Consider the following 27,361-nt stretch of genomic DNA (forward strand, 5'->3'; position numbering starts at 1 on the left):
TTCCTGTGTTTGTGAATTGACAACAGAAAATATCTTTTCCCAGACCAATGTACTGAAACATTTCTCTATATTTTCATCTAGTAGTTTTATAGATACAGGTCTTACAATTAATTTTTTTATCATTTTTTTGTAGTTTTTTTTTTAAATATGGTGAAAGATGGGGATCTAGTTTTCATCTTGTGAATATATATATATCCAGTTTTCCTGGAACAGTTCAAGGAAGAAACTTTCCATTCCTCAATGTACACTACGGGTACCTTATCCAAAACTGTCCACTGTTATTTGTGGATTTATCTCTAGGAACTCAATTCTCTTGTACTCTATCTTTATGTTAGCACCATGTTGTTTTGGTTACTATATCTTTGTAGTATCTTTTGAAGTCAGGTATTATAGTACCTTCAGCTTTTTTTGCTCAGGACTGCTTTGGCTATTTGGCACCTTTTGTGATTGCATAAAACTTTTAGTTATGTTCTGTGAAAACATATTTGCTTTGTTAGGAATAACATTGAATTTGTAGATTGATTTGAGTACTGTGGATATTTTAATAATAAAGATCTTTTTACTCCATAAACAGGAAGTGTCTTTCCATTTACTTTTGTCCTCTTCAGTTTATTTCATCAGCATTTTGTTATGTTTGTTGTAGAGATTAGTCACTTGTTTAAACTTATTCCTAGGTATTTTATTTTATTTCTTTTCACTTAAGTTTGTAGGTATTGCGAATGGGACTATTTTTATTGATTAGTTTTTTAGCAGTTTTGTTTTTGGCATATTTAAATAAAAAAGCTACTGATTTTTGCTAATTTTTATATCCTACAACCTTAATGAAATTTATCCTTTTTAACAGTTCAGAAGAATCTTCAGTTTTTTCTATATATCAAATCATGTCCTCTATAAACAAAAATAATTTTACTTCCTTCTTTCCTATTTGGGTGCCCTTTATTTCTTTCTCTTGCTTTATTCCTGTGCCTAAGATTTCCAATATTGTGTTGAATGAGAACAGTGAAAATAAACATCATTATCTTTTCCTTCATCTTAGAGGTAATGATGTCAGCTTTTACCTATTCAGAGTATTGGTTACAATTTTGTCACATGTGGGCTTCATTATCTCAAAGTACATTTCTTCTTTATCTAATTTTTGAGAGTTTTTATCACAAAGGGACGTTGAATTTTATTGAATACAGTTTCTCTATCCACTGACATAATTAGATGATTTTGTCCTTTCTTCTATTGATGTATTGCTGTGCTAAGTTTATTTTTTTATTTTTTTTTAAATATTTATTTATTTTTAGTTATCGGCGGACATAACATCTTTGTTTGTATGTGGTGCTGAGGATCGAACCCGGGCCGCACACATGCCAGGCGAGCGCGCTACCGCTTGAGCCACATCCCCAGCCCCAAGTTTATTATTTTGAACCTCCCTGTATCCCTGAAAATCTAATTTGATCATGGCACAGGATCTTTTTAATGTACGTTTGTGTTTGATTTGCTAACATAGTTCTGAAAATTGTTGCATATTTGTTCATCAGGGATATTGATCTGTAATGATCTGGTTTTTTTTGTTGTTGTTGGGGGGGGGCAGGGACCAGAGAGAGAACTCAGGGCAGTTGATCACTGAGCCACATCCCCAGCCCTATTTCGTATTTTATTTAGACACAGGGTCTCACTGAGTTGCTTAATGCCTTACTTAATGCCTCAGCCTCCTGGGCCACTCTGATTACAGATATACACCACCGCGCCTGGCTATAGTCTGTTTTTGCTGTTGTTTGTTTTTGCCTGGTTTATTTTTCAGGGTAATGCTATCTTAACAGAGTAAGTTTTCAGGGGTTTCCTCCTTTTCATTTCTTTAAAGTATTTAGAGGAGAATTGGCATTATTCCTTCTTTAAATGTTTGGCCGAATTCAGGCATGAAGCCATCTCATCCTAGGCATTTCTTCTCTGGTAAATTTTTGTATTACTGGTTATTGATCACTTCTGATTTTTGTCATTGTGATTCAACTTTTTTAGGTCATATGTATCCAGAAATTTATACTTTTCTTCTAGATTTTTCAGTTTATTCCTATATAGTTATACATCATAGTCCTTAATGATTCTTTGTATTTCTATTCCCTGATGTTATACTTGAGTCTTCTGTTTCTTTTTTGTTGTTGCTATTGTTGTTTTGTTAGTCTACATAGTAAAGATTAGTCAGTTTTGTTTACCTTTTTTTAAAAAAATCCCCTTTTTATTGATCTTTTGTATTTTTAAGGCTCTATTTTATTTATTTTTGCTCAATCTTTGTTATTTTTTTTCCTTCTACTAACTTGGGGTTTGGTTAATTCTTTTCTAGTTCTTTAATTTACATCCTTAATTTGATTTGTGAAATCTTATTTTTCTAATGTAAGTACTTGCTACTATAAAAACTTACCTATTTGTTCTTCTTTTACCATATTGCCATAAGTTTTAGAACATTATTTTTATATGTTTGCAAAAATTTTTAAATTTCCCAATTGGTTAATGAAGAGAATGTTTTTTAATATGCATGTATTTCTATAGTCAGTGTCTAAAATTCTTACTGTTTTCTAGTTATATTCCATTGTTTTCAAAGGAAGATACATGCTTTGGCTTCATTTTTTTCAAATTTGCTGAGACTTATTTTGTGACCTAACATGTCTGTCCTGTGCTCATCATTCAGAATTGCATTATTCAATCTCCATGCATTTATATAGTTTTTGTAGTTTTTCTTGGCCAATGAATTTATTTTGTTATGATCTGATATGATGCAAAGAATTATTTCAGGTTTTGAAAAATGTTTTCAAAGACTTGTTTTGTGTCCTAAAATAGGGTTTACCTTGGAGAACATTTCATGAGCATCTGAAAAGAAAGCATATTCAGCTGTTGTTGGATGAAATATTCTGTAGATGTCCCTAAGTCCATTTGATCTATTGTAGGTTTTATTTGTGTAGTGTCTTTGTTGATTTTATAGTTGGATGATGTATCTATTGGAGAATTATATTGAAGTTACCATGATTGTTGTATTGGAATTTATCTGAGTCTTACTGTCAAATATTGTTTATTTTGTCTCATTCAGTGCATAGGTATTTGGAGGATAATATTTTCAATCTGTATTTTTTCTTGTTTGACTTTTTTCTTTACCAGTGATCTTTTTAGCCACTTTTTTTTTTTTTTTTGGATTAAAATTTGCTTCTTTCTAATGTGAGAGTTACCACCCCTGCTTCTTTCAGGCTCCATCTGCATTAAATATAATTTTTCATCCTTTCATTTTCAGTCTGTGGATGACTAATCTACTCTTCTAATGAGATTTATTCCTTTCCGAGATCTCCTTATTAAAACTTCTATCATCTTCTGTGTGTAGAATTTTCTAGTTTTCTATAGTATTTGCTTAATGGTCATGGTTTCCGTTTGTTTATGCTTATCACATAAATTTTGTATTTCTTCTTAGGGTCTGTCACATAACTACTGGAAATAGCAATCTAGGTTTATAATTACATTCTTTCAGGGCTTGAAACAATTTGTTCCAAGCCTTCCTGGCCTTTAGAGTTTTTGCTGAGAGATTTGCTGTCATTGTGACTGGTTTTCCTTTATACATGACCTTGGCATTTCTGTCTTGTAGCTTTTAAAAATTCTTTATTTGGTCTGTATTTTTGGTATATCAGTGTCGTGTATCTCTCTTGTTCTATGAGCCTTGTTAGGTCTTTTAATGTCCCATATTTCTTAGATAACTCTGATCATGTATTCACATTAATATTTTCTCTTCAAGGCCTAAAACTTTGTTTTCTACATCACCTAATCTATTAGTAAGACTTTCAAATGACTTTTTTATTTGACTGAGATTTTTATTTCCAGGATTTCTATTTGGTGCTTTTTATGAATCTGTATCTTTTAATTGAAATGCTCTTTCATAGCCTACCTTTCTTCCTTTAGTTTATTTGATAGATGTTCTTTTACTTCAGTGATCATTTTAACCAATTTTTGAATTTTTTTTTTTTTTGAAAATTGACCCGTTTTAATTATTTAAAAACAATACAACACAACATCAAATTTCCCTTATCATCTACAATTCAGTTATATCCAAACATTCTAAGACCAACAGTCCTCTGCCCAGAAGCAGGGGATCACAGGGGACGCTGAAGACACATGAAGGTGAATGCTGAAGATCAGAGTTCCAGTGGTAGCTCACGAGTCTTCTGTTCAAACACACTCCAAAGTTTGCCTTTTAGTTTGTTACAGACGGAATTTTATGGTAAGTTCTTTGAAATAATTTCATTCCAGACACCAGATTTCTTCAATGATAGATCCATAAAATTTGTGTTCTGATAGGAATAAAAAGTAACTTTTACTTTTGCCCCTTTTTTGGTGACACAGAGGAGTAAACTATCATTCCTTTTAAAAATGAAGAAAAGAAAAATTCTGGGCTGTGCTGGGTCCTGGTTTCTTTTTGTCTGAGCATGTGACTTCAGAAGAGTTAAATCACACTTATGCCACTACGATGATTAGTACTATTTTTTTTTTTAGATGATTAAAAAAAGAAAATACCCAATAGACATAAAAATGGTCAAAAGGTTTTTTACCGCAGGTCAATTTTTGCTGCCCCCACCCCAAAAGGTACAAAATGAACATATAATTGGGATGGTAACTCCATTGGCTATTCCAATTTACCCATCTGCTCGCCCCCATACAGGTTTAAGGGGACTAGCAGTAGGTTTTCTTAGTAATATAATCATGGTAACTAGTTGTGTTCGTGGCAGTTTATTTGAGGTCCACTGATCCTTTCAATATATGTAGGGAAGCAAGGCTATGCTTCTCCAACTGCCCACATCTGAACACATTCAGCTACCATGGAAACTACGAAGGAAGGAAAAATATATTTATTCCAAGATCCATTTACTGGGATTTTAAAGCGCCCTTTCTTCCATGGAGTCCCAGAATGCTGGCAATGTGCTAGGGGCTGCTGTGTTTTCCAGCATGTGCTCCCATCCTCTCAGGGTCTTGAGAAGGATAGTGGATTGGTCCTGGAGCTCTCATGAAAGGAGGGGGTGGTCCCATTGGGTGGAACATGTGTGGCCCAAAACCTGGGGGTGGGGGCGGGGCAATCCCAGGGGGTGGTGGCAGGGCAGTGTTTACCACCGCGGGAGGACCACTTGGAGGGAGGTTGAAGTAGTTGGCAGAAGCTTCCTCTTCTGCTGCAGGAGGAGGAGGAAGAGCTCCTGGAAGACCTGGAACTGGCTCCAGTTTGATCCCAGAGTCTGTGGTTCCGTCCTTCTCTTTTTCTTTTCCTCTGGCTGCCTGGGATCTTCCCCATTTCACATTGAGTCTGCGTCCATTGACAATCAACTTATTAAAGGACTTCTCAGCAGCCACTTCTGCAGCCTGCCTTGTGGCAAACTGGATGAAAGCACACTGCTGTCTCTGTACAACCGTGATTGTTCGAATCTCTCCGAACTGGTAGAACTGATTTCTGAGATCTGTCTCAGTAATAGTATCGCCCAGACCACCAACGTATAGTGTGGTGATAGTTTATCCTCCGGTGGGTCCAGACGAGGCATTATTGAAGCCCACTTGAGAAGCTTATCTGCTACAGGGTCATTGATTCCATAATACCGATCTTTAATATTCTGATCAGCAAGAGGGTCATCTGGATCTGTAGGCTTCTCATGTCTGTATGGACACTCTTCTCCTCTTTTACACTCTCCTTTTACCCAGAAGGAGCAAATGTGGGGCCGATTCCTTTTGTAGTAGGGTGTAGTCCAGGCCAATTTGAGCAGCATGTCACTAGTGGATGTGGCTTTCCCAAGCATGCCAACTAGCCGTGTTCCATCAGAATTAGAAATTTCTCTTTCCATGTTTTGTGTGTAGTACTCTTTGTTGACATCTGACTTCGGCATGTCATCTTTAAAAGACAATCCTGCATCACGAACCTGGATGGGCAGGCCATACTCTAGGTCTAAGAGGCAGGTCTGACAGACATTCTTCAATTTACTGCAAGTTTGGCACACTTCAGTCTTCTTGAAGCGCATGCGGACTCCAGGACACCAGCGAAACACTGTGAATGGCCTGGCACAGATTTTGCATTCTTTCCCATACTTTTCTTTGGTCATTCGGATATATGGGTTTTCCCCAAGACAAGTCTGGCATAGAATGGGGAAATCCGCATCCTCCCAGTTCTGCCTGTTGTAGGTGTTGGAACCCAGCGAGGTCGCCATCTTGAGAGCGTCCGGGGGGCAGCGGTAGCTTCCGAGTTGGGAGAGGACCGCCACAATCCCGTCAGGCCCCCAATTTTTGAATTTTTAAAAAGTATTTTTAGTTGTTGATGGACAATACCTTTATTTTATTTGCTTATTTTTATGCAGTGCTCAGGATCAAATCCAGTGCCTGACACTTGCTAGAGAAGCGCTCTACCACTGAGCTACAACCCCTGTCCAAAAACTTTTTGAATTCTTCATCTGACATTTTCTTGACTTCAGTGTCTATGAAATCAGTTATTGGAGAGGTGTGAATTTTGAAAACTATATTATTACCTTATTTCCTCACATTTTTTGTATTTCTGTGTTGATATTTGCACATCTGCTAGGATGATTATCTCTTCTAGTTTTATGTAAGGTACTTTTTAGTGAGCTGTTTCTCTTAATTGTGTGCCCTGAGTTGGGAATATATCTATGTCAAAACTCACACCCAACATTATTTTTATATTCAGTCCCTCACACTGTTTTGAGAGGAGATACAATCAGCTGTGATCATTTCAGAACAAAGTCATATACTAATAAACCTTCAAAAAAATATTCTGAACATGTTCTCCTCAGTCTCTTTAATCTAAAATTGGAAATGTGGAATAATTCTTTAGCGTAAGTTAAGAAGTTAGGTATTAAAGAAAGTACATTGCTATTAAACTGTGGAGTCATGATGAGGAAAGAGGGAAAGGAAATGGCAGTGGAGAGACAGGAGTAGAAAACACAAAAAGAAAAAGAGGGAGAGAATATAAAGTGAACAAGGAGAAAGAGGAATGAGTAAATCCATTTAATTCATTAAAAATATATATATTTATATATATAATTGTGTTAATGAATACAATATTAAATAATTGGGAGAAACCTAGAAAAATCAATATAAAATAATATCTGTGAAATAAAAAACTATTTTTAAATTATTTCTTACTAAACTAATTGAGATGGAGAAATTTCTTATTGGGCCTTCTGGATTTGAATTTCATTGGGTTTTGGCAGGCTTAGTAAATGCCCTCATCTCCTAGTTTGCCTGTAAGTTTCCCTGGATGTGGAGGTAATAACCTCTCTAGCCCACCTCTGATGCAAGTCTATTCTGCTCCCTCTGTTGTTTGGTATGCTGGGCGTGCCTGTGGCTTTCTGGAGAGTGAGAGAAAGAACCCCTAATTGTCTGTAGTTTAGCATCCAGGTCTCTTCCTGGTTGGGATTGCAGTCTTATGTGCCGGCCTATAAAAGTGTTTCCTGCACCCAGAGCTGTCAACTGGACTGAGCTTACCTGTGTAGATTTCAGGATGCACAGGGTGTGGGAACCCTGGGCTGTAGTGCAGGGTCCCATCCATAGTGGCACTGAGTAACCTGCAGGAGGTGCAGAGTAGACGCCTGTGGCTGGGACACAAGCATGATTGAGCCTGAGTCTACTATTGCCAGCTTTGGGTTGCATAAACAAGCTGCTCTTAGGGCATGCACTGTGCTGTGGCAGTACAGGATGCTTCTGTCAGCTACTGAAGAGGGGACAGCTTTGGTAGGAACTGAAATTTATGTATTCCTAGAATAGTGCTAGTGTGTGCTCAGCTGTAGCCAGTTTCTAGGTTCAGCACTGCTGGGCCTCTTCTGTTTTATGGTGCATGCTTTCTATGCCTATATGATTTCTCCTAGAATCACCCAGTTCACCCAGGATTCCCACATATGTGTTCTGATGTTTGCATGGCTAGACCAGTAGCAGAGGCATTGCACCTGTCGCTTCTTGAAGGCTCATGGGGTTGGGATTGAACCAGTGGGTCCAGGTAAATGCAATGGGGGCCAGGTCACCCCAGATGGCTGAAGTACATCCATTCAGCACTGAGGAATTTACTGGTAACTTCATAGGACCCCTTAAGCCTAAGCTGGTCTGCCCACCTGCCTCCCAGGGTTGTGTGTGTCACCAAGGGTACCTGCTTTCCAGTTCATCAACAGGTTGTGCTTCTAAAAATTAGTCGCCTGTTTTAAAGGGACCTCAGTTGGCCATGTCCTCAAGGTAGGCTGCCTAGATGTTTCCCAGGGCCATATGAAACTGGGCAGCTAGTTCAGAAGGCTGAGTTGGCTAGGAGAAACTGCCTGGCTGCTATACGGATTCCTAGGTGGACAGAGTCTTAAAGTGGTACTCTGTAGCAGGAACCTGTGGTAGAGTGGGCACAGTGTGGGCTAGGCTCTTTTTCTGGGGATAGTGCAGTAGTATGGTAACCCAGCAGCTCCCCAAACGATGCTCATGACCTTAGAAGACTGAAGACTTATCTAACAGCAAATGATTCAGGCATCTGAAGTGAATAGGGACTGCTAGGAGCCTCTTACTTCCATGCTGAGTGTCTTGGTTAGAGGCCAATCTCAAATGACAGGGTGAGGCAGTATATGCTGATTGCTTAGTTGTCTTCTTTAAAAGGCCATCATGTATCCTCATAATCCCTATTGTCTCTTCCATGTCCTCATAGAAACACTCCAGTGAAATAGCTATTCTTTTTTCTTCATTTGGCTCTTCCTGTGGATAGAAGTCTGGCATCTCTTGTTTGTCAATCATCTTGGTGACGTCACCTTTATTTTTTCCTTTTGTACTGGCTGTACTCTCCAGTACAGTAATTCACAGGGAAAAAGTACTTATTTCTGATCTTAATATCGATAGCCATCTAGGAAATACAAAGCAAAAGCACAATGAGGTATCATCTCACCCTAGTTAGAATGGCTATTATCAAAAAGATAACGAACTTGTGAGAACTTGGAGAAAAGGGAATTCATATGTTATTGTTATGAATGTAAATTAGTATAGTCACTAAGGAAAAAAATAGGCAGATTCCTCCAAAGTTTAAAAAAAAAAAAAAAAGAAGTACCATATAATCTAGTAATCCAGTATACTAATGGTTATATATCCAACAGAAATGAAATCACTGGGTCGAGAAGACAGCTATGCCCCCATTTATTGCAGCAATATTTACAATATCCAAAATATGGAGCCATCCCCAAGTGTCCATTAACAGAATAATGGATAGAGAAAATGTGGTGTGTGTATATACTAACAGAATACTACTCAGTCTTCAAAAAAAAAAAAAAAAAAAAGAGGATGAAATTGTATCATTTGTGAAAACATGGATAAGCCTCAAGGGCATTTTAAGTGGAATAAACCAGGCACAAAAACATGGTCAGTGTTAAACTTATAAGTTCCCATTCTTTAAGACCTTTACTCTTTATTGCTTCTTTTGCTGTACAGACATTTAGTAGTTTGATATGATACCTTTTTTTTTTTTTTTTTGCTTTTGTTTCCTATACTATTTCTGTTGTTTTTCCCTTTGGGATGTGTGTGTGTGTGTGTGTGTGTGTGTGTGTGTGTGTGGTGTCTTCTTAAAAATATCCTTGGCCATAGCAGTATCCTGAAGGATTTTTCCTGTTTTCTTTTAGTGGTTTCAGATCTTACATAAATCTTTAGTCCATGTACAGTTGATTTTTGAAATGAGGTCTCATTTTATTCTTCTGCATGTGGATACCCAATTTTCCCAGCATCATTTATTTAAAACACCATTCATTCTCCCATGTGTGTTTTTCATATCTTTCTCAAAAGTCAGTTGGCTATATATGCTTGTGTTTACTTCTAATCTGTTTTGTTCCATTGGTCTATATGTCTCTTTTTTGCCAAATTCATTACTTTGTAGTATTTGGGGGAAGAGGGGTACTGGGGATTGATCCCAAGTGCCATAGGTAACCACTGAGCCACATCCCCATCCCCTTTTATTTATTGTTTGTTTGTTTGTGTATTTAAAGTTTGAGATAGGGTCTTGCTATATTGCTGAGGCTGGCCTTGAACTTGCAGTCCTCCTGCCTTCACCTCCCAAGTCACTGGGATTATAGGCGTCTCTCACCATGCCCAGCAGCTTTGTAGTATATTTTGAAGTGAGGTAGTATAATGCCTCCTGTATTTTTATTTTTTCCCAGGATTGCTTTGGCTATTGGGGGTATTTTGTGAACCCATATAAATTTTAGTATTGTTTTTTTTTTTTTTCTGTGAAAAATGTCATTTGTACTTTGGTGTATGAATTGCTGTCTTGATTCTTATTTCAGGTAATTTTGATGCTGTTGATGTATATCAGTGCTGCTGAAGGGTGTGTGTGTGTGTGTGTGCGTGTGTGTGTTTAAGGTTGATTTCGTGTCCTTCAACTTGATGAGTTAATTTACTAATTGTAATTGTTTTCTGGCAGAGAGTCTGGGTGTTTTTTGTTTTTGTTTTTTAAATATATAAGATCAGGTCATTTGCAAACAGTGACAATTTGATGATGACTTTCCACTTTGTATGCCCTTTATTTCTTTTTCTTATCTAATTGCTCTGGCTAGGATTTCTAGTACTATGTTGCAAATGTGATGAAAGAATGGGCATCCTTCTCCTTTGCAGTTGTATATTTTTGATGCATTTCTTTTTTCATGATTTATTGTTGGTTAATTTATTTTCATAATGTTTCATTTAATTCTTCAGATATGCTTTCCTTTAATTCTTTGGTTATATTTGTTAGAGCCACTTTAAATTGTCTTTAGTAAGGCTGGGCATATTAGCTTAGTGATAGAGTGCTTACCTAGCATTCTGCTTTTGGTACTGGGGATTGAACACAGGGTTCACTTTACTACTTAGTTCCATCCCCAGCCCTTTTTATTTATTTTCTTGAGACCTATGTCTCATCAATCCTTATTATGATCAAAAAAGAAGATTCTTGGTATTTGACATGTGGGCCCACAGAGTCCTACAGTGTTTCAGATCCCGAGTATGGGCCATACTTTGCTGTTTTTGTTTTTTGTTTTTCTACTGGGGTGGAGCACAGAGCTTTAGCTTTTCCCCCCACTTATTTTCTTATAGAATGTATTCTTTTAAGTTGCCTTCTTCTGTGCGTATGAGTATTTAGTGCTTGGATTCCAACAAATCAGCTCCCTGAGCATCAAAGCTGATGGTGTTCATAGGCATGCTCAACCTTGGCAATCTACTCTATCTTAGGATTTTTGAAGAAATCAGTTTCATGCCAGAATGCCATAGGCATCCATTCTTCCTATCCTAAGTTCACTAACTTTTTATATGTAAATGTTTTTGCCTTTTTTTTTTTCTTAACTGATTTCCAGAGGACCAAAGTTGGGAGTGGGGGTGGTATTGGGTTTTGTTGTTGTTGTTGTTGTTGTTTTTAATATGTATATATATTTTTTACTTGTAGTTGGACACAATATTTTTATTTATTTTTATGTGGTGCTGAGGATTGAACCCAGTACCTCACACATGCAAGGCAAGCGCTCTTCCACTTTGCCACAACCCCATCATCCCTGACCCCGAGCTCTTTTTGATATTTATTTTGAAAAAGGGTCTTGCTTAGTTGCTAAAGCTGGCTTTGAACTTTTGATCCTCTGGCCTCAGTCTTCAGAATCACTTGGATTACAGGAGTGTGCCACCACACCTGGCAACAACCTCCACCTTGTATACGCCCCCTGCAAGGAGTGAAGAAGAATTTTCATTCTTCTGTTATCCTACCTTCATGTCTGAATATTTTGCCTCTTGGTATGGAAATCTAGGTTAAATTTTGAAGTTCTTTTTTGTGTTTTTAATTCTTTAAAGTAATAGATTCACCGTTTCTGTATTGCCTTAATGCCACCTTTAAAAGGAAGTCTCCTGTCATTCTTGTCTTGCATCCTTTGTAGTTAATTTCTTTTTACTTTGGTTACCTTTTAGGTGTTTCTCCTACTAATTGTTTTTACACTGTTCTGTTTTGGTATTCTTTGTTATGTTTGTGGTCTTCCTTTTCTTTCTTATTGTCTTTCCTTAACATATTACGGTTTTCTGTAGCTTCTTGAACATGTATGTACTTTTTTCCATTTTTCTCTTTCCTTTCAGTACTTGTATTTTTTTATTGAATGCCTGACATGTTGGGTTTTTCTTTCTGTTTTGGATAGTTTTATATTATTACAAATATTACTTGTATTTTTTTTCTTGGACACAGATACGTTTAATCTTTTCATACCTACTTTTAAGGTTTGTTAAGTGGACTGGAAGAGCATTTAGTCTAAAGCTAATTTTCTCTCCAGAATTTAGATAATAAATTTTGTACTCTATTCTGTCCCTGTGAATTATAAGATGTTCCCACCCTGGCCTATCAGAACACAAACTTTCTAGCCATGTGTTTTTGCCCCCATGCTCATTTTTTCTGGTCCTTCTATTCTTTCTCCATCCTAGGGTGGTTTCTTCACATATACACTCTCTACTACTCAGCTAAAGAGACCATAGGGTTCTTTTGCAGATTTTTAGAACCTACTCTTTCTGTTTAGCTGTCCCTTTTGATCCTGCTCCTTATATCATATAATCACCTTGGTCTTGCTGAAGTCCCAGCTCCTTCTCCACTCTATTATGTCCTACCTCTGCTTAGATTTCCCTGCTTAACTATGCTGCCTGGCAGGTATAGAACTGGTCCAATTTTAAGGCTTACCTTGTGTTATCCCTTGTCAGGGATCACTGTCTTTTTATGATTTCCCTGAATCTGTAACACCAAATAAAACAGCATTTACTATTTAATGATTGATTTTTATTGAGTCTTGCCAAAGCTTTCAGCCTATTATTCTCATATAAACAAGAATTCTTTAATTTCATGGTGTTAACTTTAACTGATTTGTATTTTATTTTATCAGACCTTATATCAATTTGTATTAGATCTGTTTTAGCTTACTATTGATATATAAAAAATTCAGCCATTCAAAACAACTTCCAGTATAGTTGACAATATAATCTACCTCCCAGATATGAACAGTATGCTATGGATATCAGCCATTAATTTTCCAGAACTATCATTCAATTTTCTTCATTGATAAAAGCATGATGTTACTGCATTTATATACTTGAAAAGTGGGTGCTATGAGAGGTGGCACTTTAACACCTTGTGTCCCACCCACCGACCCTAATGTCAAAAGATGAATTTCAATTGTATTATGCTAGTCTATTATTAATTTATAAGACATACGAAAAATAATCTGACTGAAATTCCATGGTATCATTTAATCTACAGCGTGAGAATTGTACATACTAGATGACCCATTTGCTTCATCAAGTAAGTGGCTCAGAGTAAGAACAAGTGATTGTGAAAAACTCCATTTAAAATACTATGAAAAAATTATTTACAGATTTATATTTAATGAATAGGATGGCCTTTAGAATGTTGAAGAGATAATTAATTGGAATATAATACTTTGGAATTTAACCAAAATCACATTTATAAAAGGATACAAGATATAGAAAGATGCTTTTAATTTCATCAGTCCTTTTTTATTTTTTTGATTTTTTTGGCCCTGGGATGCTTTACCACCGAAACACACTTCCAGTTCTTTTTATTTTTTATTATGAGACAGGGTCTTGCTAAGTTGTTGAGGCTGACCTTGAACTTGTGATATGGGTGTGTGTGCCATTGTGCCCTTCATCAGTCCCTAAGAAGGGAATTTGAAAAAAGATTATAGAGAAATAGTACTAGTGATATAACCAGTATTTTTAAAAATTACTTTTAAAAATTAGAATCTTCTGATTGAATGATTAATTCGTATTAATCGTCTGACAAATGTTTTTATCACCTACTTTAATGTTTGCTTTGGAAGCAAATAGTTTATTCTGAGCAAAGTGTCACTCTATTACTTTAATCTCACTTACAGTCCATGTTTGACCTAACCTATAGGTCTGTTTGATAGTTAAAATATAGAAGATATCTTTCTTTTAAAGGCAATATGTCTGGGGGGGGGGGGGTAACCAGGAATTGAATTCAGGGCCATCCAACCACTGAGACACATCCACAACCATATCTTGTATTTTATTTAGTGACAAGGTCTCACTGAGTTGCTTAGCACCTCGCTTTTGCTTAGGCTGGCTTTGAACTTGAGATCCTCCTTTCTCAGCCTCCCAAGCTGCTGGAATTACAAGCATGCACCACCACACCTGGTGGTAATGTGTCTTTGACAATGTATTTTTAGTCTTATTTATACCCAAAGTTCTCTTTATTGCAAAATTCTGAGGACTAATGAATGGTAGTAAATAACCACCAAGTTTTCTGTGGGAGAAATGGTGCAATGACATTCTCTTTTTTGTCATTATTTTTACTAATGAATAATGCAACAAAAATAAGAGGAAAACTAGCCTTAATTTATTTGACCTATTACTTTTATTTTTCTTTTGCTGTGCCTGGGATTTGAACCCAGGGCGTTGTGTATGCTAGGCAAGTGCTCTACTATTGAGATACGAACATAGTTGTAAACCTATTATATTTTTAGTATGTTTAAAATAACTCTGGTCAAGGACTATAGCTCAGCAGCAGAGCACTTACCTAGTTCGTAGGAGGCACTGGGTTCAATCCTTAGCACTGCGTTTTAAAAAAAAAATAAGTAAAATAAAGGTATCCCGTCTATCTACAACTACAGAAAAAAAAAATTGTAAATATATATATATATAATCCTGAAAAAATAAATAATTAGATTTAATTAGGAAGCTAGAGTTTTAGCTCTTCAGGTGTTAAGTTTACTTCTCAGAAACCTTCCTCTTCTCTCCTCTATCATTTTACATGCTTCTGTGTTTCCTTTAATGCCTTCTACTAATGTTCAACACTCCTTAAGTTAGTATTTATTTTAATGATCTTACTTTAAGTTATGGTCTCTAGTGTCCACTTATTATTCACAAGTAAAGGGTACTGTTTTCATATTTAGTCATTTATTTCAAGGCCCCAATGATACAATACTGTGAAAATCAGTGTAGGTAACCTAAAATAGAATTTAGGATATTTTAGACATAGGGATGACTACAAACATGTAGGTGCTAGTACACTGGCTATTTGAACTAAAGGAGAACTAATTTGTGGTCCAAACAACAAGACTATAGGTTTCAGTGAGCTTTATAAGGATCCTTAATCATAATAAAAACTAATGTTAGCTACTTTTTACCATACCACCAAGTTTGACAGTATAAAACAACATTTATTCTGTCATAATTTTGTGGGTCCAAAATTTGGGAGTGTTTCAGCTAGGTGGTTCTGGCTCAGATTTCTCAATATTGATTGCAATTAATATCATATAATAGGGTGACTGTTGGTGGTAATATTATATGTACATTTAAAAAAGTTAAAAGAAAGGATTCAAACTTTTTTTGCCATAAAGTGATTACATAGATATGTTTTAACTTGTTTTAAATATTACACAGTATATACATGTATCAGTATCACTTGTTACCCCATTAATATGTAGAGTTTTTATATATTAGTTAAAAATTGATCCAAAAAATAACAATTGCTATTGAGACGTCACTTGAGAATGCAGATAACTGAGACCTTAACTAGGACTGGAGGATCTACTTCGAAGATGATTTATTCACATGGCTCTGACAGAAGTCTCCAATTACTCATCCATGGAAGTTTTCATAGGGCACACCAAATATGATCAAAACATGGCTAATGGCTTCCCCATAGAGAGTAGTTTAAGAGATAACAAAACTCAAGTCACAGTATCTTTTTTACTTAGCCTCCGAAGTAATAAGTCTTCATGTTAACCATATTATATTCATCAGAGGTAAATTATTTAGTGTACTCACACTTGAGTAAAAGGAAATTAATCTTCACCAGAGAATAGTTGCAAAGAATTTGTGGACATACTGTAAAAACCACCATAAAAGAGTTTTAATTTTACTATCTATTCTGTGGTTATAAGTACAGTCACATGTAAAGAATAGCTGTTCTGTAAAAAAAAATATTTGAGCTTTTAAAGTTAAGATGAAAAGGATCAGATTGGCATCTGAACTAAATAAGCCTTGGGATTCCTAGGAGACATGCTGTATCCAAGTATTGGCAGTCATGCAGAGAAGCTATATTCCAGGAACATAAGTTGTTTAGGAGTCTAGCTGGTGAGACAAAAAGGCATTAGAGGCTCAGTGGCATGGTACTTGCCTTGCATATGCAAGGCCCTTAGTTCAGTCCCCAACACTGCACAAGACAAAAACAAACAAAAAACCCAAAGCACTAGATAGAATAGGAGTAAATATAGAGGTAAGTATAAGAAATATTTTAAACAAGACTGTTTGCCTTAAATAAAGCTAAGCCTTTTTATTCTCTAACCTGTGGGAAATAGCCGTCTTAATCCCAGTGTCATTGGTAATTTGAATTAAATCCAAGTGTAAAGGAGAGTTCTGTGTATGGGTACTTGATAAACTTTGTGGTTGCCATAGTTTAATTAGTATGCCTATTGATTTTCTTTCTCTGCCTGCTTCCGTGAGATTGTATAATAGACTTAGCTGTTTGTGTTGTGTTGTTGTTTTTGGTTTTGTTTGGTAAGATTGACTTTTACAAAGGTGGTATAACAGAAGAGTCAAATGGATTCCTGATGGAGTTTACTACTGGGTCTGAGAGAATGAGAAAGCTAAAATGTATGATTTGGGTATTTTGTAGTTATGTTTTATAATTGTGTTTTGGTTTTGGAGAGGGATTGTTTTGTTTTCTTTTAAAAAAAAATTTTTTTTTTAGTTTTGGGTGGACGGAATACCTTTATTTTTTATGTATTCGAATGTGGTGCTGAGGATCCAACCCAGCGCCTCACACGCACTAGGTGTGTGTGCTCTACCGCTGAGCCACAACCCCAGTCCCTGTTTTGATTTCTTTGGGGAGTTTTTTTTTCCTTTGTTATCATTTGTTTTTATTTGAATAGCCCTGTAGAAAATAAAGTATATAACCCTATATCTCACAGAGACAAAATTCTATATTAAAGAGCAAGATTCTATCAAGTGTATGAAGCACTGATTTACAGAGAAATTTTTAAATATCTAATAAAGTTGAAGATGTACATTCCTATTCACCTGTTAATTTAACTAATAATTATAAACTCATTGTCTTACAGATGTTGTTGACCACTTCCTTCAGTGGGTATATAGTTGTTTCAAGAGAGAATATTTATTGCCTTACAGTAATATTATCTTAGTCAGATTCCCATCACTGTGACAAATATCTGAGATAAACAATTTAAAAGGAGGAAAGGTTTATTTTGGCTTACAGTTTCAGAGGTTTCAGTCTATGATCACTTGACCCTGTTGCCTTTGGACCTGTGGTGAGGTAGTACTTAATTATCGGGAGCCACAGGGTAGAAGAAACTGCTCACCTAATGGCAGCCAAGTAGCGAAAAAAGTGTGGAAGGGCCCAGGGTCCCAATACTCCCTTCAAGAGCATGTTCCCTATGACCTTCCACTAGACCCCACGTCTTAAAAATTCCCCACTTCACAATAATGTCTCAGACTGGCAGCCAAGCCTTGAGCATTTTGTCCTACTGGGGGACATTTTAAGATGTAAACCATTACAAACATGTAAAGCATTATGGTACTTTCTTTCCTATATATTTTTATGTATTTGTTATAGCTCATTAAATTTATTTGATAATGTACTAATGGATAATGATATACTGTTTGAAAAGCTCTTCATGAATTTGCACAAGAAGATATGTCCATCGATGCTCATAGAGTCATTGTTAATAAAAGCAAAAACTTGGAAACAACCTAAATGCCTATAAGTGAGAGATGTATAAATAATTTGTAATGTATTCATAGGAACACTGAGTACCAGTTAAAATGAGTTGATATGTATAAATTGTAAGACTTGAAAAAGCTGGTTGGAGAAAAATATCTATAGGATATTTATGTGACATTTCAAAATATGTGAAGCAATGTAGATGAAATTAAAACAAAAATATAGATAGGAATGATATTCACTAAATCAAGAATAGTTATTTACTCTTATGTAGGGAGTTTCATTAGTAAGAAATATTTAGAAAGTTTTACCTGTAATATTTGTTTCTTTGTTGAGCAGTAGATACATAGTTATTATATTGTTTCTGTACCTTTTTATGTCTAAAATTTTTTGGTTTAAGAAAAAAGCAATTTTCTTGAGCCTTTCATGTTTCAGAGTAGAATAGGTGCATCATCTCATATTTGTGGTAAAGTCATTATTGGGGAGCTACTGGGGATTGAACCCAGGTACACTTTTACACTAAGTCACATCTCCAGCCCTTTTTATGTTTTATTTTGAGAAAGTATCACTAAATTGCTTGGAGCCTCACTGAGTTTCTGAGGGTGGACTAAAATTTGTAATCCTCTTGCTTCAGCTTCCCAAGATATTGGATTACACATGTGTTCCACCACTCCTGACTAATGCTACTTTTTGTACTGCATTGTCTTCTGGAGTCTAGATGGATAAGACTTAGATATTTGAGAGATTATAATGGCTTACATTTATAGAAAATTTATTAGGAGTATTTTACTTATGATTTCATTCTTTAATAACACTCTGTTAGGTTTTATTATTATCACTATTTTATAGGTAAGAATACCTAAGAAAGTGGTTTTATAGGTAAGGAAACCTAAGAAAGTAACTTGTCTAAGGTCACACAACTAGTAAATAGCAGAATCAGAATTTGAACTCAGAATGTTTTGCTCCAGAACCTGTGCTGTTTATCCACTGTACTACAGAACCTCTCCATGAGAAATAGATATTATCAAAGATGTAGAGAAACTGGAGCTGGGACTATAACCCAGTGGCAGAGCTCTTGCCTGGCATGTATGTGACACTGGATTGGATCCTTAGTACCACATAAAAATAAATAAAATAGGGCTGGGACTGTGGCTCAGCGGTAGAACGCTCGCCTAGCACGAGTGGGACCCCGGTTCAATCCTCAGCACCACATAATAGAGGCATTGTGTTATATCCATCTACACCTAAAAAAATAAATATTTTAAAAATCCATTTAATAAATAAATAAAATAAAGGCATACTGTCCATCTACAACTACAAAAAAGTTTAGGGACACTAAAATTTCAGGGTGGTAGTATGGTTTGGGAAGAGAAAATTTCCCCCATTTTTATTCTGAGGCAAGAGAATGCTCTAGAAGGAACTGGAATTTATGAGCGAGGAATGAAATATTAGAATTCTACCATTCATTTAATTACAAAAGAGAAACAAGTGTTCTTAATTTTCCATTAAAATGACAGATTATTGCCTTGTATAAATTAGATAATTAAATTATTTTATAATTATTTGCATGTGGTAAATTAGAAACCTTGAAGATTGATTTCCAGAAGAAAAATAGGATTCACCATATTATCCTCAGTTTTTTTTTTAAAAAAAGCTAGAGCTATAACCTGGTGAACAGTGAAGTAAAAGTGTTAGCATTGTATTTGTTCATGATTCATAGATCTTAAAGTAGGAAAGTCATCCCAGAAGTATTAAGTGCTTACAGTGAGGTGAAGAGCCATCTGGGCAGTGAGCCAGAATCCTGACATTTGGAGTTGTTCTTCTACGACTTCATAATATATTCACCAAGATTGGTCTCATTTTAACAAAAGTAGATTATTATTTCCCATTCCTCAGCCTAAAAAACAAATTAACTAAAGATGAAAGACCAGAGCTGAGGATGTAGCTCATTTAGTAGAGTGCTTAACTCACATTTAAGGCCCTGGGTTCAATCCCCAGCACCATCAAAAATAAATAAATAAATAAAAGATGAAAGACCCATGATTTGAAGGAAGAGATAAACTTCATTCTACACATGTGTAGGATAATTATACAATGTGTAGTTTAACTTACAATAAATTACTTCGTGATTTAGATTTTGTAGACTGTTGCATATTTTCAAATAATTTTGGCTTTTACATCATTTTCCCATTGATATATAACTAATTTATTTCTTGGTCATGAAAATTTTCTTTTAGTTCGTTAGACATGTGGTAGGTTATAAAGATTAACAATTCTTTAGAGAAACACTTTTTGACCTATACATTATTCTGTACTTGGATGTTGACACTTTGGTTTTCTTAGGAGATTCAACATGTTTGTTGGCTCTATATTTATAATTGTGAGGTTCTCAGAAAGTTCTAAACATCATTACCCATCCCAATGAAAACAGAACACTTAGACCAAAATAAGGTGTCTTCATATTTCACAGAAACTATATTTTTAAAAAAAAACAAGATATTTTAGTTGAAGGGCTTTGAGAGCTCAGATACAAATACAGTGTTAGAAATTATATTTGCTGCTTGTTGAAAGTGACTAAAAATACATGTCAGCTTTGGATATTAATTAGAGATTTCTTTTTTTTTTTTTTTAATTTTCTGCTCTAGAGATGCTATTGCTGAGATTAGAGCTATTTGTATTGAAGAGATTGGAGTATGGATGAAAATGTATAGTGATGCCTTTCTCAATGACAGTTACCTGAAATATGTTGGCTGGACTCTTCATGACAGGGTAAGTAATATCTTCTAAGTTTTGGAATAGATGCTTGTATCAGTACTAGCATGCTAGGAATCAAAATTGCAATAGTTGATTTTTTTAAAGTTGTAGTAATGGGGCTGGGGTTGTGGCTTAGCGGTAGAGCTCTTGCCTAGCATGAGTGAGGCCCTGGGTTTGATCCTCAACACCACATAAAATAAAGGTGTTGTGTCCAACTACAACTAAAAAATAAAAAAATATTTTTAAAAAAATAGTTGTAGTAATATTAAATTTAAAATGATTCAACATAGTAACTGTTTATTTGAAGACCATGATTTAACTTTGAGTCATTGGCCCTTATATAAAAGAGTTTGTCTTATTTAGATGCAATGCTATCTTAAATCAAAATGACCTGTTATATCTGAATTTACAAGAGAATGCATATCATATCCCAAGAAGATAATTAGCTCTTTTTCTTACTGGAATAAAAAAAATTCTTGTCTCTCTTAATATGTAAAAACTAAATACCTTTATTATTTTTTTCCTTGTACCAGGAATGGAACCCAGGGTGCTTAACCTCTGAGCCACATCTCTATTCCCTTTTTTAATTTTTTTTTTATTTTTAGACAGGGTATCACTAAGTTGCAGAGGCTTGATTTAAATTTTCCATCCTCTGGGGCTTGGGTTGTGGCTCAGCCTAGCACGTGCGAGGCGCTGGGTTCAATCCTCAGCACCACATAAAAATAAATAAATAAGAGCTGGTGGTATAGCTCAGTTGGTAGAGTGCTTGTCTACCATGCATAAGGCCCTGGGTTCAATCCCCAGCACCACACCAAAAATGAATGAATGAATGATTTTTTTTTTTTTTTAAATTGTGATCCTCCTGCCTCAGCCTCACAGGTTGCTGGGAATAAAAGAGTGCATCACTGCCCCTGGCTAAAAACTAAGTAACATTCATGTTTTGAATTCTCCAGGGTTTTATCACAGTAGAGTGTTTTAAAAAGACTTGTTGAAATCTAGAATACTTGGTCTAAAAATGTATTTCTACTTCTAATCTCTTAGAAAGGGTCTGACTTTAACATGAATCCCATATTATCAAGTCCTGAATAAGTAATCCTCAAAATAACCAAGGGTAAGAAGAAAAAACTATTGAAATTTTTATTAAAAAAACAAACAACAACAACAACAACAAAAAAAAAACCCTGACATTCTATAGCTCAAACTGCTAGGTATTCATAAACATGAAGATCCACCCCATCCCTCCACCCCACCCCCCATTACTGGGAATTGTTTACCTAGGGCAATACCCATGGTAGGCAGTTGCTCTGCTACTAACTTATCCTCTTTTTTTTTTTTTTTACTTTGAGATAGGCTCTCTTTAAGACATCCAGTCTGACCTTGAACTTGAGATCCTCCTGCCTTAGCCTCTCAAGTAGCTGGGATTGTGAGCATGCACCACTGTGCCAAGCAGCAGCATAGAAATTTTATAACAATTTAAATCATTGTGTTAGCATAATAGCTATCAGAAGCCTTTTTTTTTTATATACCTTTATTTATTTTTATGTGGTGCTGAGGATCAAACCCATTACCTCACACATGCTAGGCAAGTGCTCTACCAATGAGCTGCAACCCCAGCCCAGAAGCCATTTTATTTTTTAAAATGCAATTATAAGGGGCTGGGGATGTGGCTCAAGCAGTAGGGCGCTTGCCTGGCATGTGTGCGGCCCGGGTTCGATCCTCAGCACCACATACAAAGATGTTGTGTCCACCGAAAACTAAAAAAATAAATATTGAAATTCTCTCTCTCTCTTTAAAAAAAAAAAATGCAATTATAGGGGCTGGGGTTGTTGCCCAGTGGTAAAAAGCTCATCTAGCACATGCGGGGCCCTGGGTTTCATCCCCAGCACCACATAAAAATAAATGAGTGGAATAAAGGTATTGTATTTACAACTAAAAAAATAAATATTTAAAATAAAATTCAATTATATTCTTAGATATTTATTTATTTATTCATTTATACTGGGATTGAACCTAGGGGCACTTCACCATTAAACTATATCCCTAGCCCTTTCTAATTATTTATTTATTTGTTTTAATTATACACACACACACACATATTAGTTGTAGATGGACACATTACCTTTATTTTATGTTTAATTTTATGTGGTGCTAGGGAACGACCCAGTGCTTTATGCATGCTAGGCAAGCTCTCTACCACTGAGCCACAACCCTGGTCCCATCTAATTTTTTATTTTGAGACAATATCTCACTAAGTTGCCTAGGCTGTCCTAGAACTAGTGATCCTCATGCTTTAGCCTCCGCAGTAGCTGGGATTACAATCATGCATCTCCCATGCCTATCTTTTTTTAATTGATGATAAAAGATTCTTACCTCTCCCTGTCCCCAGCTCATCATTTGAAGGGAAATCTAATTAGTATGTAGTGAGTTTTTTTCCCGAATATATATCTTCTGTAACTATTTTAACATCCTTTTCTTTGCAGTAATAAATCCCAAGCTAGATTCTATTTGTTTTGTTTTGTGTTTACTCCTTATGTGGAATTGGAACCTTTGCATCTAAGTCCACCTCAAGTTAATCCAACTAGATTTTACTTCACTATGAGAATGTAGAATTATACAGTGCACACTCATCATACATACACACACTCCTATATTCAACAAGACAGTCTCTTTTGTAGGATTGGATTAAAGTTTTGCACTTTTATTCCCCACCACTACCATCCCAGTTCTTTCCTCGGTTCCCGCAGTAGAGTATTCTTCTGAATTTATGTGACGGTTATCAGTTTTAAAAGAACTTAATGTATGACCACAAAGTCTTGGGAAACCAAATTTTTGGTGTTTCTTACCATCAGTTTTTTTTGGTCTTGTTTTTGTACCAGGGAGTGAACTCAGGGTCACTCAGCCATTGAGCCACATCCTCAGCCCTTTTTTATTTAGAGACAAAATACAATAGCAGTAGTGAGTTTCACCTCACTGTTGCTGAGGCTGGCTTTGAACTCACAATCCTGCTGCATCAGCCTCCCTAGCTGCTGGGATTACAGGTGTGCACCGTCGCACCTGGCCTCTTACCATCAGTTAAAAAATTATTAAACTGCTTTTATAGAAATCCATTGTCTAGGTGAAGGAGGGGAGGTTGATTTCCCTTGTACATTGTTGATAAAAACATGAATATTCAGTCAAATGATTTCTTAAATCTCTATCAGCCTCAATTATTTTATTTTTTAAAGATTGCAAGTATTAATAATCCCCTCTACATTTTTCTTTTATCATTCCCACTCTAATCTCTTTGCGTCTCTTTTTCTGAGAATGACAGTCATTGTCTTCCTGTTTCGTTCATCTGATTGAAACTGCACCCTCTTTAACCTGTAGCCTCTGTCTTCAGATTCATCTTATACCTCTTCCAAATGAGCTAATGAAACCTTTGTCTTGATTTTAGAACTTTGGAGGTTATAACCTCATCTGTTCTCCTGAATAAAACAAACTTTTTAAAATTGTAAGTTTTATGCTGTAAGTTGGTCAATAGAAAGAAAATCTCTAACAACTAAAGTAGTTGTTTCTGTAGGTTCTCTACCTAGCCATTTTATTTCTGCCCTTCTTGGTGATGCAGAATGTGCCTAATTTTGAAATTATATTAATAATTTATGTATTTTAGACTAAATATCTTAAAATCTTTGAGGATTTATGCTCATGATTCTAATTGCCTTGCTCTTATAGTTTATCTGTATTGTTCTGTACTACTTTTGCTTTTACCATGCCTGTTACTCCATTTTCGGTTGCTACATATGAGTCAGGATAATTTAAAAAGAAAGGGGTATTTTGACTCACAGTTTAAGAAGCCTAAGAGCATGACCTTGGCATCTGCATGGCTTCTGGTAAGGGCTTCACAGCAGTTGGTTTGTAAAGAAGAGGAAAAGCAAGTAAAATTCCCACAATAGCTAACCCATTTCTGCCAGAGAAACATTCATCCACTTATAAAGGCAGACCTTCTCACCACCTTTCAAACTCTCACATTAGAGACCAAGCTTCCGCCTGAGTTTTCAGCAGGAAAAAACTGTGCCCAAACCATAGCACCTGTGTGTACATTTATTTTTTTACCTCTTAGTATATGCTAATCCCCATATCAGAATCTTTGTAGTGTTTAACAATCTATATTTCTTTAACCCACCTCATTTCTTCTCTTTCTTTTGACTCATCCTGAATCCTGTTTCTCATAAGTTGCCAAAACTGTCCCTCTCAAGGGAATCTTCTGTCTACCCCTGTACTCCTGCCACATACTAACACATACCTTTTTGGACAGTCCACTTGAATTTAGTTCTTCTTAACTCTTTCACGTATTTCCATTTAAATATTCTCCTGGGAGCATAAATTATTGTCCCTTAAAGATATAACTCATTACGAACTCACGTTTACCGTTATTTATGCAATATTGTTATACCACTTGATGTTTTTTACAGAAGTATTTTGCACAAATGTTAAAAAAGAATCTCTTTGAATGAAGAATCTCTGTTAATACCCAATTCTCTCCTCTAACAAATCATTTTATCCATGATGCTTTTATTTTCTTATATTTATGTAGTTATTAAAAAATATTTATTGAGCAGTTAATATGCATTAGATGCTGTGTTAAACAGCATTTATATTTGAATAAAATTTTCTTGTAATGGGAAAACAATAAAGCATTAAGTGTACTATAATAGAAATAACTGCAGAGCATAGTAGAGCACCAAAGTAGAGCACTTAACAAAAAAGCAATTGGGAATTTTCATTCCAGCAACAGGTTGTTTTCTAGTTTTCTGAAGTGCTTTCATGAATACCACTTTACCTTATTTAATTTTTAAGGTCCTGTGGTATAGGCAGGACACATTATAGGTGAAGAAACGAGACTTGGGAGGAGAGATGGTTGCTTGCGAATTTTGCTGGACAGGTGAAAATGAAACTCAGTTCATGTCCTTACTATATCTATATAGTAAGGTATCAAAAGAATTGTTGAGCAGCTAATATGCACTAGGTGCTGTATTAAACAGCATTCATATTTGCAGATTTTATTTTATTTTTTAATCTGTGGGGTTTTTGGAGAGGATATTGGGGAATGAACACAGGAGTGCTTTATCACTGAACTATATCCCTTACCCTTTTTATTTTTGGAGACAAGGTCTCGTTAAGTTTTTTAGGGCCTTGCTAAATTGCTGAGGCTGGCCTTGAACCTGTGGTCCTCCTGTCTCAGTCTCCCAGGTCACTGGGATTACTGACATGCACCACATGCCCAGCTTATAATTTTTACTGTGTGAACTTGGATGTATTAATTTCATTTTTCTTGGCATTGATGTCAAGTCTATGGTTAGGGAAAAGTCAGTCATGCTATCTTACATCTGAGGTTGTGACTGTACATTGAGACAACTGTCTTCAGCCTTTTACTCATTCATTGTTGATCTTTTTTCATTATATATGTTATATAATACTTTCATCATTGACTTTCCACTTATCTTCCCTCCCGGAAGACCATATCCTTTGAGCCAGTTCTGTAAATCCCCAATTGTTACGCTTGAACCTTGCTACTCTTTTCAATACTGTGTTCTGCCCCAGTTCATTTTTTGTTGCTATAACCATACTCGATTCTGGGTAGTTTATTTTAAAAAGTGGGTTTATTTAGCACATATATGGGGGGCTCAAAGTCCAAGATCAAGCAGCACCATCTAGTCAGCCCCTGGTGAGGACCTTCTTGTTACAACATGGCAAATGATATCGCATAGTAGAAGTGGGTGTGAGAGAGTTTGCAAGGTAAAAGAAAAAGGAGGACAGGGAGGAGCCAGGCTCTCTATTACAACCCAGGCTCTTAGGAACTAATCCACTCCTACCAGACCAGCATTAGTGCCTTCGCAAGGGTGGACCCTATTCACTTAACCTCCCACCAGTCTCCACTTCTTACCTGTTTAACCACCTTTTAATACCATTACTTGGGGAACTGGGGACCAAACTCCTAGCAAATGAAGTTTTGGGAAAGAAACTATATCCAAATCATAGTATGTTCCTCTTGCATTGAATGATTACGTGATACTGCCTTATCTGCTATTTTGTGATCTTATCTATGAAGAGATTTAACCTTAACCTAAGTGGAAATTTCTGTAGATCATGATGAGGGCTGCTAGCATTGTCCTTAAGATACCTGCCAAAATTTAAACTTCCACAGTCTTTCAATAAAGGGATGGATAGGGAGGAGTCATGCCTCCTCTACCAAGGGGTATGAGTCATTTTTAGGCTCACAGATTCAGAAGAAACTAGGAATTAAAGGTCCTCACCTACATCCACCCAGATATTTTTTAGACCCCACTTCTTTCCTATTGTAGTTCTGATTTTGTCATAGGAAAATTGATTAAATTTGAAGAAAAAAAAGCAACACTAGCCTTGAACTGGCAATTTAATGGCCTGATCTTATTATTTTTTCTCTTTAAGATCATAGTACAATATAGCAGCAAATACTTAGTTCCACAGTCCTTATAGTTAACTGTTATTCACCCTGCTTCCTCAAATGTCAGAATGGTGTACAAGTTAATAGTGCACATTCTTTTTTCACCTACAGGTAAAAACCCTAGCAAAATACAATACTGTTCTGTGTCAGGAATTGTCAGTACTTATCACCATTGGATTCTTCCTCATAACAATCCAGTCTTCAAGTAATCCAACCTCAGAATCTCATCAAAAAAGTTAGGTCACATTCCCTAGAAGCCAAACCTGAGGAATTATTGTGCTAACAGTATAGTTGTGTGTCTTAACAATGTGGGTATGTTCTGAAAGATGTGTTACTTGGCCATTTTTTCAGTGAATAAACACAATAACTGCATGTGACTAATCAAAAGATTTTGTAAAGCTGCTGTGAGCTAAACATAG

The 27,361-nt window shown here is 35.9% G+C and overlaps 2 protein-coding genes and 1 non-coding gene across 8 annotated transcripts in view; 2 read left to right on the forward strand and 1 right to left on the reverse strand.

Moving 5' to 3' along the window:
- Stag1 (STAG1 cohesin complex component) overlaps positions 1-27,361 on the forward strand; it is a 360,527-nt gene that overhangs the window by 224,608 nt on the left and 108,558 nt on the right. For all 6 annotated transcript variants that reach the window (XM_046431592.2, XM_046431593.2, XM_058574788.1 and 3 more), the window contains one exon: positions 20,371-20,494. In XM_046431592.2, coding sequence (XP_046287548.1) covers positions 20,371-20,494 — 124 coding nt within the window. The remainder of the gene's footprint in view (positions 1-20,370; positions 20,495-27,361) is intronic.
- LOC124084371 (pre-mRNA-splicing factor RBM22-like) lies at positions 3,975-6,263 on the reverse strand. The gene is given in 2 exon segments (XM_046431594.2): positions 3,975-5,516; positions 5,519-6,263. Coding segments are annotated over 2 exon segments (1,260 nt in total). The 5' UTR covers positions 6,201-6,263; the 3' UTR covers positions 3,975-4,938.
- Trnag-acc (transfer RNA glycine (anticodon ACC)) lies at positions 21,219-21,293 on the forward strand. The gene has a single exon. It is a non-coding gene; the product is annotated as a tRNA-Gly (tRNA).

The sequence above is a fragment of the Marmota monax genome, unplaced genomic scaffold (assembly GCF_021218885.2).
Source record: "Marmota monax isolate L192 unplaced genomic scaffold, Marmota_monax_Labrador192_F-V1.1 WCK01_AAM20220418_F8-fsc00022, whole genome shotgun sequence".
Lineage (NCBI taxonomy): Eukaryota > Metazoa > Chordata > Mammalia > Rodentia > Sciuridae > Marmota > Marmota monax.